This window comes from Pipistrellus kuhlii, unplaced genomic scaffold, assembly GCF_014108245.1.
Source record: "Pipistrellus kuhlii isolate mPipKuh1 unplaced genomic scaffold, mPipKuh1.p scaffold_m20_p_25, whole genome shotgun sequence".
Taxonomy (NCBI): domain Eukaryota; kingdom Metazoa; phylum Chordata; class Mammalia; order Chiroptera; family Vespertilionidae; genus Pipistrellus; species Pipistrellus kuhlii.
In genome coordinates, this window is record NW_023425524.1 from 2,755,083 (window position 1) to 2,767,463 (window position 12,381).

The 12,381-nt window shown below is 55.0% G+C and overlaps 1 protein-coding gene across 1 annotated transcript; it reads right to left on the reverse strand.

The window, feature by feature from the left end:
• Positions 1–6,508: 6,508 nt before the first annotated feature.
• On the reverse strand, positions 6,509–10,377 carry CUNH1orf115 (chromosome unknown C1orf115 homolog). The gene is made up of 2 exons (XM_036453474.2): positions 10,052–10,377; positions 6,509–6,863 (listed from the first exon to the last, which is right to left on the reverse strand). Exons 1-2 carry the CDS (start codon positions 10,325–10,327, stop codon positions 6,744–6,746), a joined length of 396 nt encoding a protein of 131 aa, XP_036309367.1. The 5' UTR covers positions 10,328–10,377; the 3' UTR covers positions 6,509–6,743.
• Positions 10,378–12,381: the final 2,004 nt, after the last annotated feature.

The following is a 12,381-nucleotide window of genomic DNA, read 5'->3' on the forward strand; positions in this document are numbered from 1 at the left end:
TGTGGACAGGCGCTGAGGCCAGACGGATGAGGGACGTTTTGCTAGGTGAAGAGAGAGTAGGGGACAGAGGGGGAGGGTGACAGAGAACTTGGCTAAGTTCAGTGCGGGCTCAGAAGCACAGGGCAAAGTCTGGGTGTAGGGAGAGGGCTGGGGAGATAAACAAGACCAGATGGCAGAGAGAATTACACTGTGCAGAAAGGAATGTGGACTTCACCCAGAGGATAAAAAAAATAAAATAAAATAAAAAGAGTAACATCATTTACTGATAGCAACTGGGTGGCTAGAAATATGGGAGAGACGGACACTTTTCAGTCCTACACACATTTACACCTTTTTTCTTTTTTCATTTTGAATCATCCAAATTGTTACTTATTAAAAAAAATTGTTTTAAATTATATTTTAAAATTATCCTACTTATGCCGAAACCGGTTTGGCTCAGTGGTAGAGCGTCGGTCTGCAGACTGAAAGGTCCCAGGTTCGATTCCGGTCAGGGGCATGTACCTTGGTTGTGGGCATATCCCCAGTAGGGGGTGTGCAAGAGGCAGCTGGTCAATGTTTCTCTCTCATCGATGTTTCTAGCTCTCTATCTCTCTCCCTTCCTCTCTGTAAAAAGTCAATAAAATATATTTTTTAAAAATAATAAAAAAATTATCCTACCCATAATTTTTACAGAAAATTCCTAGTTTCTGCTGGCTCATATCAGAAGTTAAAAAAAAAAAAAGGGTATAACAAGTTTTTAAAAAATCAGTACGTATAACAAGCAAATACAAGTGGGAAAACTCAGAAGCGACCGAGGACACCTGTCAAATAGGTCCCTCGCTGTGACTTTTACATTTTCTACAACAAACACGTTCCTGTTCACCGGACGGCGCCTTGTGGGTGGGTTGGGATAAGCTGCTCTTCAATGTTTCATCTTTCCAGAAATCAAGGCTTGCGGCTCCAAACTCTGGCCCGCCTCCTGTTGTCTTTGGCTTGCTTTGACTTTTTTTTTTTTTTTCAATAGTCAACTTCCTCCCGTTTGTCCTGAAAAACCGAAATAGCTGGTCCTGCGAGATCTGTATTCTTCAGGACAACAGTCAGCTGGACCTGGTGGCGGCATCACCCCAACCATGGATCACCCCAGTTCCCGCCTCCCTGAGTTCAATCCCAGGCCCTGAGCCTTTGGGTCCAGGGCGGCTGTCTCCTGCAGTTGCTCCAGATGTCCACCAGGGGGCGCCGCCACCAGCATTTTGGCAAGGAGGGAAGGTGGGGGAGAGGAGGGAGGGGAGGGTGTGCCTGCAGCTGGTTCTTTGGGGCCCAGAAAGGAAGTTCTCCTTTCCTTCCTGGGGAGCAAATCCTGAGCACAGCTTCCCTTGACCCAGCTCAGGGAAGAGAGGGGCCTGCAAGTGACCTGGAGGCCGAGTGTTTGGCAATCCACTGGGGAGAAGCAAAGCCACGCTGCCTGCGGCCCCTGGCATTTGGACTGGGGTCCCCGCAGGGCCTGGGGGGCAGAAGGCTGGCAGGCCCTCAGGGCCATCCTGAGTGGGAAGTAGGATGAGGTGTCTGTTCCCCAACCAGCCGAGACATGCAGTCCCTTCTCGGGCGGAGACATGGAGTCCCCTGTCTCCCTGAAGGAGGGCCCCGCCCGGAGAGAAAGAGGCAGCTCCCCACTGTGTCGGCCTCCCACACTTGCCCTTTGAGTAAGGAGGAGGAGGAGGAGGAGAGAGATGCCTGGAGTGTGTGGCTTCAGGCGGGGAGCAAGCAATGGGGACCGGCCAGAAGAAAGAGGTGCAATGTGTCTGTCCTCGCCAAGTCCCCCCTGTAAGGCGACCTTCCTTCCACCCGTTGGGACTGGGGGTCTCCCTGTGTATCTGGGGCACCGTCATGTCTCAGCTGATACCTGATCAATCAATAGATGCTCCAGCAGAAAACGGTGTGGCTCAGTGGATAGAGCGTCGGCCTGTGGGACTGAAAGGTCCCAGGTTGGATTCCCGGTGGGGCGGGGGGGGCGGGGGGGGGAGGTTGCAGGAGGCAGCTGGTCGATGTTTCTCTCTCATGGATGTTTCTACCTCTCTTTCTCATGGATGTCCCTCTCCCTTTCTCTCTGTGGAAAATCAGTAAAATCAATCAATCATCAATCAATAAACAAACAAATAAATAGAATTTTAAAAAAATAGGTGCTCCAAGGAATTCATGGTGAGGGGGGAGGATCACCTCTATTCCTCAGACATCAAGGGCAAGGTCGAGGGGGCTTAAGCTGATGACCCTGAGGGCCAGGGACCTTCTCACCCCCAAGTTCCTTTGATGACCATGGCCGAGCCCCCCCAGTCTTTGCAGCTCTGCCTCTGAGGAGGTTATCAGCCCGGATGCAGAATCCCGAGGCCCCTCCCCTTCCCAGCTGCTGTGTCTCTGCCATTGTTTTCCTTGGCCGCTGGGCAGGCTGGCCTTTCATCTCAGCCCCGCTGGGCTGGGAGAGGGGGAGGAAGGACTGGGGCCGGATAGGTTTCGGGGAGGGGGGTGGCCAGGGGAAGAATGTCCTTGCCCGCTGGGATGGCCTCCAACCCCAGGAAAATAGGATGAAACAAAGTGTCTCGCACAAAATAGCCTCCATGCCCCTTTCATCCTATTTATTTACGAACCACACCTTGAGCTTCAGGAATGTGGATAGAAAACTGTTCACGTGTTCCCCAGGGAGAGGGAATTCCACCTAATCCTCTTAATAGTCTGGGCCAAATGTGGTGGTGGAAGCCACACAGAGTCTAGCGGAAAGATCGTCTGAATAGCCCTAGTGCCGGTGTGGCTCAGTGGACAGAGCAGAGGCCTACGGACCAAAGGGTCCCAGGTTCCATTCCAGTCAAGGGCACATCCCCAAGTAGGGGGTGTGCAGGAGGCAGCTGATCAGTGATTCTCTCTCATCGATGTTTCTAACTCTCTATCCCTCTCTCTTCCTCTCTGTAAAAAAATCAATAAAATATGTTTAAAAAAAAAGAAAAAGAAAAAAAAAGAGGACCATCTGGTTAGATAGCTGGGAGAAGGAAAGAGGGAGGAAGAAGGAGGGAGGAGGGAGGGAAGGAGAAGAAAAACGAGACGGAGGGTGGGGTCAGAATCTGCAGGGCCTGAGCTGTGCCCTGTAGAGATCCATGCAGGAGAGAGGCCTCTCCCCACGTGTCAACAGCGGGGACCATGACACGCGTGTCCATGTGCTGTGGTGAGGCTCAAGCCCCACGTAGAACTGAACACCTCATGGCCTGGATTTCCCTGCCTCATAAGCCCCTGCCCCCCCCACAGGGCTGAATGTGTCTGTCCAGCGTCCAGCAGACTCCGATGCCAGCGGAGACCAAGGGGAGTGGCCGGCAAGTTCCAGCCTCCCCCAGAGCCAAGGTCAGGGCCGGGGCCAGCCGTGGGACTGCTCACCAGGCTCCAAGGTGAAAACGGTAACAATGGCTCAGGAAATAGCGTGGCCGCGGCCGCAGCAAGCCCAGGTATAATAGTTCTGGCCCAGCAGAGCGGCATTGTACACGGGGAACGGCCTTGGCCTTGAGCTGGAAAGACTCCGGCCTTTTTCCTTCCGTTTCTTCCCCCGCTGGTGCCGTCTCTGTTGCTCCGGCCAGAAGCTGAGAGAATTGTGGTTCCTCGCTTTCCCTCACCCCTGCACCCACCTCGGCCTACCTACCCCGTTACTTCTGTTTTCTCCGTGGGCTCTGGGACCCGACCCCTCCCATCTCCCCAGACAGAGGCCATTCCTGCTGAACAAGCCCCCACTAAGATCCCCTCAGAGGTCCCGCCTGGCCCTGGCCTGGCCGGTGTTGCTCAGTGGTTGAGCATCCTCCCATGCACCCAGAGGTCGCCTGTTCAATTCCCAGACAGGACACATGCCCAGGTTGTGGGCTCCATCCCCAGTGGGAGGCTGATACACGTTCAACTCTCACATTCATGTTTCTCCCTCCCTCCCTTTCTCTCTCCTAAAATCAATAAAAACATACGTACTTTAAAAAAAGAAAGAAAAGAAAGAAGTCCCCCCCTCCATCAACAATAGACACTGTTGATCGCTCTCTCTCTCTCTTTCTCCCCCCACCTCTTTCTCTCTCTGTTCCTCTCTGAAATCAAATAAAATATTTAGAAAAATAAAACTATGTTTTTATTGATTGCCGAGAGAGGAAAGACGGGGATAGAGAGGTAGAAACATCAATGAGGAGAGAGAATCATGGACCGGCTGCCTCCTGCACGCCCCACCCTGGGGATCGAGCCCACAGCCCGGGCCTGTGCCCTTGACCTGGAATAGAGCTGTGACCTGTGACCTCCTAGCTCACAGGTCAACGCTCAGCGGCTGAGCCACACGGGCCAGGCAAGGACATTTTCGTTTTTTAGCAAATACATGAGCCGAGGCTCCTGCACACCGAACCCCATCCTGCTGGGCTTCTAGAAGATTCTAGAGAGTGGCCCCACCTTTACGAGCCAACCAGAGCACCAGGTGAGTCAGGGCCTCTTTCCTGGGGCCTGGACCCTCACCTGCTGAGTGAAGTCCTTGGCCAGCTGTGGCTGGACGCCGCGGGCATCTGGCTAATGCAAAGGCCATAAAGGGCGCAAAAAAAACCATCTTCACGCACAGAAATTAAACCAACCGGGGTTTTTATTTACATAACCGGCCGCGACCAGGATACAAAAGAAGCCTCGGAGGCCGAACACGTAGGAAAAGAGCTCTGATCCCCCATTCTCAATGGGGCGCGGGCCTGGGGATTGGGGAGACGCCGGAGAGAAAGAAAAGGCACAGAAGGTGGTGGCCAGCACGGGCGGCCCCTCGGGGAGTCTGGAGAGTTCGGGGCCCGGCGAGTCTGAAGTTCATTGTCTGACCCAGGAATCTGGCTGCGGGCACAACCTCTGTGAGGTTCGACTTTTGGAATTCCTGGGTTAATGCTTAACCAGCCTTCCAGAAGTCCAGGGCCAAGTGAACTTGGCCTGATAGCGTCTCTAAGATGGGGGCGGCGGCCGGGGTAGGGTGGGGGCACGAGGTGGGGAAGGTCTTGCAGTGGCCTTCCCTGTCCTTCCTGGGGTCACCTTTCAGGGACCCAGGGAGCGCTCAGGGGCTGCTCAGCATCCCTGGACCACTTCCAGCAACTGGTCCCCCCCTTCCTCCCTCCCTTCTTCCCTCCCTCCCTCTCTCTCTCCCTCCCTCCCTCCTTCTCTCCCATGTTCCTTCTCAGGATCAGCAGACCCAACTCTCCCACTAAACACAACTTTGCTTTTTCTTCCTCTTCATCATCCTTCTCTCCCTCCCCTCCCCCGCCAGCTCCCGGGGGGCCAGGCCTGCTGTAATACCCTCCTGTGTGATAACTTCCATCCTTTGGGCTTGAACTAGAGCATCTGTTTTCTCTCGTCCGCACGGACACGAGTGACGCTGGCATTGAGTCCAAGTTCACTCACCGTGCGCCTCCCAGCCTTCGCTCCCCAACGATGGCTCTCTCTCCCCACCTCCCATTTCCTTCTCTGTCCATCTGTCTGTCTGCCCACCGTCCCCGCTCCACGGGGCTACCTGGTTGGGCTCGGTGGCTGGAACGAGAACATCGGGGCCTCCGATCCCCCAGCAATGACCACTTTGGACTCTCAGAGATTCCGGGAACAAAGGACAGTGGCCGATGGCCGGAGCTGGCGGAGGGCCTGGGGTGAGGGACCTCCTGTCTCCCACCTTCCTGGCCAGGGGACCCATCTGTCGCTGGGTCACGCTGGGGGGGCGTCAGGACCATGCTCACCTTGACCTTGGAGTCCAGGTGGGATGTGGTCAAAGTGGGCAGCACAGAAGAGAGAAGGATGCCAGTAAAACAGACAACGTGAACTCAGGAGCCCTCAGCCCTCCCCTCTCCTCCCGCCAAAGGCCCGAATCCCGGTACTGGATCTCCACCGCCCTCCTCCAACCTCCTTCCTGTCCTGTTTCTACTTCCTTCCCGCGCCCGCCTCCCACTTCCTGCTTCCTTCTCTGCGTCCTACGTTCTCACCCCAGATGTGGCATCTCCCTGGCTCCCGGGACAAAGCCCTCTTCGACGGCTTGGCCCAGAGACGCCGGGCTGATGCTGCTGGCGCCTGAGTCAGGACAGCACCAGCCATGTGTGTACCCCCTCACCAACCCTGCCCACCACGCAGCCCGCACCTGAACTTGCCCTTCTCCCTCCCCTCAGCCCCCCTGCACGTCCATGTCACCCTGACGGCGATGACAAGCATCTATCTACTTTAAACAGTCGTGATGATGCCTTGTCAATCAACCCAGCTTCGGAGTGTCGCGGCCTTCAAAGGGATGTCACTTCCTCCTTCTCAGGCCTGAGATTCAACTCCTGGCGACCGAGGGTGGGGGAGGAGAGGGGAGGGAGGACTCCTGTCAGCCTGCAGCCTTCCCAGGAGAAGGCAGCAAATGTCCTCACTCCGGGTTCAAGTCCTCCCTCCCCATCGCCACCGCGGTGCTCCCACCCCAGCCAGCCCCGCCAGTCCCCAAGGATGAACAAACTGAACTCGGACCCCAAACCAACATCGGCCCAAATCTCTGCGGGACTGTCCACTGGAGAGAGGTGAGAGAGAGAGAGCTTGGCAGATGGCCCATTCGGATCACGCGTCCCATTCAAACGGCAAAGACTGTTGTTTGTTTTGTTTTCTCCAGGTCATTCTGTGGCTTCAGGTCCGAGGTGCTCTGGGCTTGCAGAGGCTGGAATCGGACGGTGACCTGTGGCCTCCTGGGTCCCAGGCCAGCGCTTGGCCACGCGGGGCCCTCGGCGGCCCCGCTAGCGGACGAGGGACACCACGCTGGTGGCCACGGCGAACGGGGCGGAGTAGGCGGCGGCGAAGCCCTGCAGGCCGAGGACCACGTAGTGGCAGCCTTTGGCGAGGACCTTCCCCACGTTCTGTGTTTAGGAATCGAGACAAAAGAAGAAAGAAAAAAAAGGCAAAGAATTCGGTCAGGGGGCTTCTGCAGGAGGGGGCATCCCGGGAGAATCATTTTTGCTTCTTCCTCTCCCCGGGGGCACATGAGCCAGTTACCGTGTCTGTCTCACACCCACCCCGACCTGGGAACACGTGGGGACTCAGGACAGAGGTCACTGAATCAACGTGCTTTCACGCTCCTCGTATTTCCAGATCATTCCGAGATCTTGGGGGCAGCAGAGGGGCTGCTGGCTCAGAAACCAAACCGGTTTTTTTTTTTTTTTCTTCTTTTTAAAAAAAAATATATTTTATTGATTTTTTTTTTTACAGAGAGGAAGGGAGAGGGAGAGAGAGAGCTAGAAACATCGATGAGAGAGAAACATCCATCAGCTGCCTCCTGCACACTCCCCGCTAGGGATGTGCCCGCAACCAAGGTACATGCTCTTGACCGGAATCAAACCCGGGGCCTTTCAGTCCCCAGGCCGACGCTCTATCCACTGAGCCACACCGGTTTCGGCCAAACCGGTTTTGGTTTATTTATTTATTATTTTTAACCAAAGCTGACTCCTCCTCTGTTGCAGGTGTTACCAGATCGTCTGAAGGCTGGGTCTAGGTTTCCCCTAGTTCCCTTATCCCAGAGCCAGCCCTGTCCTCTCTACCAGCAGCACAGAGCGCTGAGCAACCCACACCTGTGTCTCCTTTAAGGCTCTGATCGTTGCATCCAGAGAAGTCTGCATTTCAGACACAGCCACATACCCAGGGTGAGGACCAGGCCGTATTTTCTTTCTTTCTTTTTTTTTTTTTTTTAAATACATTGTTATTGATTTCAGAGAGGAAGGGAGAGGGAGAGGGAGAGAGAAACATCAATAAGGAGAGAGAGAGCCGAAACCGGTTTGGCTCAGTGGATAGAGCGTTGGCCTGTGGACTGAGAGGTCCCAGGTTCGATTCCGGTCAAGGGCATGGATCTTGGTTGCGGGCACATCCCCAGTAGGAGGTGTGCCAGAGGCAGCTGATGGATGATTCTCCCTCATCGATGTTTCTCTCTAGCCCTCTCTCTTCTTCTCTGTAAAAAAAATCAATAAAATATATTTTTTTAAAAATAAGAAGACAGAGAGAGAGAATCATGGATCGGTTGCCTCCTGCACGCCCCACGCTGGGGATGGAACCTGCAACCCTGGGTGTGCCTTTGACCGGGAATCGAACCGTGACCTCCTGGTTCCTAGGTCGATGCTTAATCACTGAGCCACACCGGCCGGGCAGGCTGTCCTTTCCTTTCCCATCTCCACTCCTCCTGCCTCTTTTCTGTAAGACCTGGCCATGCAAGACAGGTCCATGCAAGGACTCAAATGCAATCACAACAGAAACACTCAGACGGCCACCAGTGACCAACACAGATGGCGTTGTTGCCCCGTCTTCCTCTCCTCGTCCCCAACCTCCCTCATCCTTCTCGATGACCTCAGCGTGCATGGACCTCGACACCCACCTTGTCCCTCAACCGTGTGGCCCGTCCAACCTCAATGACCGGGGAGCCCGGTATCAAGGAAAATCCCTGATGACAAGCACAAACCTCACTGTCACTTCCCACGCTGCCTGGCAAGCCTGCCCTGTCTGTCCGGCCGGCTGACTTTCTCTCTCTCCCAGGGGCCATTTTGTACCTTTTTCTTTCTCCGCAGGTCTCTGTACCTCCAGCACATACATGCACACACACACACACACACACACACACACATGCTCTGCATCCCCATGAAGTGATCCCAATTCATCTTTCCCCGAAAAGGTCAGAAGTGAGTGGGGTCCCCATTTTTGTGTCTAGTGCTTAGCACAATGCCTGGACCCCCAAAAGCATCTTCAGAGCCGAAACCGGTGTGGCTCAGTGGATAGAGCGTCGGCCTACGGACTGAAAGACCCCAGGTTTGATTCCCGTCAAGGGCATGTACCTTGGTTGCGGGCACATCCCCGGTGGGGGTGTGTGCAGGAGGCAGCTGGTCGATGTTTCTCTCTCATGGATGTTTATAGCTCTCTATTCCTCTCCCTTCCTCTCTGTAAAAAATCAATAAAAATGCATTTAAAAAAAAAAAAAAAGCATCTTCGGAGCCAGCGTCTGAGCTGAGACGGGCACCTGATCCACTCACCTTTTGCTGAGAGCAACGATGGCTGCCTGGGCCCAGCCAGAACCAGGAAGCAAATGGTGAGTCTTGGCGGGACTCCCCACCTCCGAGTCCCGCTTCATCACGTGTGCACTCCCAGGTTTATAACTGCCTGCCTGCAGGCTGCTCCCCAGGCTGCAGCCATACTCTAGGGAGGAGGGTACACCCAAGCTTCCAGGAATGGGGCCTGGCTGGTTCCACGCAGGAGAAGGGCGGCTGCAGGGCCCAGGAATCCCGGACAATAAACCGGCAGGGCCTTTGGCCTTTGGCCACTAAGGAACTCATCTGTGATTTTTCCTCTGGGCGCCTGTCCGGCCCCAGGGGGCAGGGGCAGCTGTAGCTTCCGATGCTTCCAGGCTGATCCCAAGGAGGAAATTCCTTCATTCTCTCTCTCTCTCTCTCTCTCTCTCTCTCTCTCTCTCTCTCTCTCTCTCTCTCTCCCCCCCCTCCTCGGCCTCTCACCCCCAGGGCCAACGGCATTCTTTTTGCAGGCGCCTATCTGTGTCTTTGTCCAGCTCCCAGGCCCTTTGAAATAACCTTGGGGATAGTTGGGGGCTAGAACTCAGGTCTCAGCGGGCGGGCTCTCCTGGGGAGGAGGATGCAATCCACGCTTTGCAACTGGGTCGCCTTCTAGGCGCACCTGCCCACGCCCAGGCCTCAGTTTCCCCACCTGCCCAGCCCACAGGGGAGTGTCAGACACACACACACACACACACACCTAGGAAGGGAACTGGCTTGGGGAGCCACCCTCGGCACTGTCCTTAACCAGCCAGCAGCGGGTGGGTGCCTAGGGTCACCTGGGCGTTAATTTCTCTCCTTATTGGAAACTTTTCTTTCATTTCCCAGGTCACAGGGGGTAGCTAAGTGGGGAATGCTGGAGGGAGGGCGGTTGGAGGGAGCAGAAGGGCAGAGGGGAGCGCGGGAGGCTGAGCGCAGGGGACGTGGGGATGGAATCCGTTCCCCCGTGGGAAGCCCGGGGCGCACCCCGCACCCCGATCCCCGATAGTGGGGGCGGGGCCTACCTTGCCGTACTTCTTCAGCTTCCGCCGGTACCTCCGCTTGGGCTTGTCCCCGGGCCCCGGGGACCCCGGGGGCCCCGGGGACCCCGGCTCCTCCAGCGGCTCGTAGCGCTCGGGGAGGGCGGCCAGGTGCACCCGCCGGGCGCTGCGGGTCCCCGGGCGCGCGGGGCACTCGGCCGCCCCGTCGTCCAGCTCCAGCTGCTCCACGATGGGCTCCTCGTCCGCCGCCCGCCGCCCGCGCCCCCGGCGCCCCCACCGGAGCCTGGCACCCACCGCCATGACGCCGCCGCGGCCCCTCTCTCTGGCGAAGGAAGGTCCGGCTGTGAAGGCACCAACCTTTGCTCCCAGCCCCGGGCGGGCGCCACCCCGGCCCGGACGGGGCGGGGGGAACCTGAGGGCGCAGCGCCCCCTGGCGGTGGGGTCCGGGATTGCGGCGGCCCAGCCAAGGCCTGGCCGTGATGGGCCCACCCACCCTCCCCAAGGGGTGAGGGACATGCACCTGGAAAGGTCAATGCACCGTGAACTGCCAAACCATGTCACTCGCCAGGAAATAAATGAACCTCCAATGATGCGTCTCAGCCCCCTCTGCGGCCAAAACAGGTCAGAGGGCAGGAGAGTTCTTCCCTCGCTGGGACTGCCCCAGGGGTGTCCCCCCCCCCTGGGCCTGGCACCTTTCTTGGTTCTTTGGGATCCCCTACGGGACACTCTCCTCTCCTGCCCATGACCCAGCAAATGCCCCCCTGGCTCCCCCACTACCCACTCCCTCACCACCTCCAGCAGGCCGGGGGCATCTCTGGCTGCTCCTCAGTGAGGCAGGTCCTCCCTGGAACTCCATCACCTTCTCCATCACCTCTGCTCCTGCAGCCATGACGCCCACCTCCCGCCCAAGAACGCCATCTGTGTTTGCGGTGCAGCGTCACACCTGGGTTTGCCCCAGACCCAGAGTCTCTGGAATCATTTTCCATCGGAAGCAGAACCAGAAGTCCCTGTGGGTAGAGCTTCTAAGTGGGATAGCTGACGCTTAAAAGAATTCTTTCACAATATCATGGGTTCTCTCTCGTTTAGCCAAACGACACTGAAGACTTGGGAAATGACTGAGCTATAGAAGAATATTTGAGGGAGAAATGAGGTCAGAATTTTGATCTTATGCGTCAAAAGAGCATGTTTAACATTATTTAAAATGTTTTTAGAGGGAGAAAGGGAGAGAGAGAAAAACATCGCTTTGGTGTTCCATTCATCCGTGCACTCATTGGTTGCTTCTTGTATGTATCCTGACCAGAGATCAAACCCACAACCTTGACACATTGGGAAGATGGTCTAACCAACTGAGCTACCCAGCCACGGCTAAGCGAGTATTTCTAACAAAACCTGAAAAATCTGCATTGGTATACAGTCACTCTTGCCAATGGTATTCCATTCTAACACATATATTTACATACATATGCATAGTCTAATATGTGTATGTACAGGGTGTCACAAAACATATACACACAAAGCTACCTGGGCCAGTTAAAGGATTCCTTTGGCTAAACAGTGACATTCTAATCACCCTAGAAACACTCATGACTACAAATAATGGAAATAAATTGAGTCAATGAAAAGCCATTGGTGCACCCCAGTATTCTAAGAGAAATCAGTGTTATGATATTAAAAGAACACGGCTATAAAAGGCTATATTGTTTTCAAGGATCATTTTCATTATCTGCATGTTTTTTGGTCCTGCTAGACTTGCACAAGATGAGAAAAATGCAGAATTCCAACCAGTTGAGAAAACTTATGAAGCATTACATCTGGATATGAGGGTCCAACGGTCCCATGATGCCTCTGCAGTCAGATGGAAAGTCATATAAATAACCCGAAAAGGGCAAAATCCGCTGAAGAACTGAAGGATGTCCACCTCAAGTCTGTGAGTAGACAGAATAAGATGTGGTCTTCATTTAACCCAGAGAATGTGGGCCACAAGAGCAAGCACTGTGGGGGGTAGGGGGGAGGCGATGGGGTCTCTGTTTTATGTACAGGTTCACAGAGTTGCAATTATTGTGGGTGGTAAGACTGAGCAATGCATACAGGATAGGGTTTTCTCTGCCCCCTTGTGGTTCTTTCTGGTAATGACTGGAACCAACTATAATATTATTTCCATGTGTCAAGAAGTTTAGAAGAGCCCTAGCCAGGTTTGGCTCAGTGGATAGAGCAACCACATGCAGACTGAAGGGTCCTGGGTTCGAGTCCGGTCAAGGGCACATGCCAGGTTGTGGGCTTGATCCCCAGTATGGGGTGTGTAGGAGGCAGCTGATGGATGTTTCTCTTTCATCGATGTTTCTAACTCTCTATCC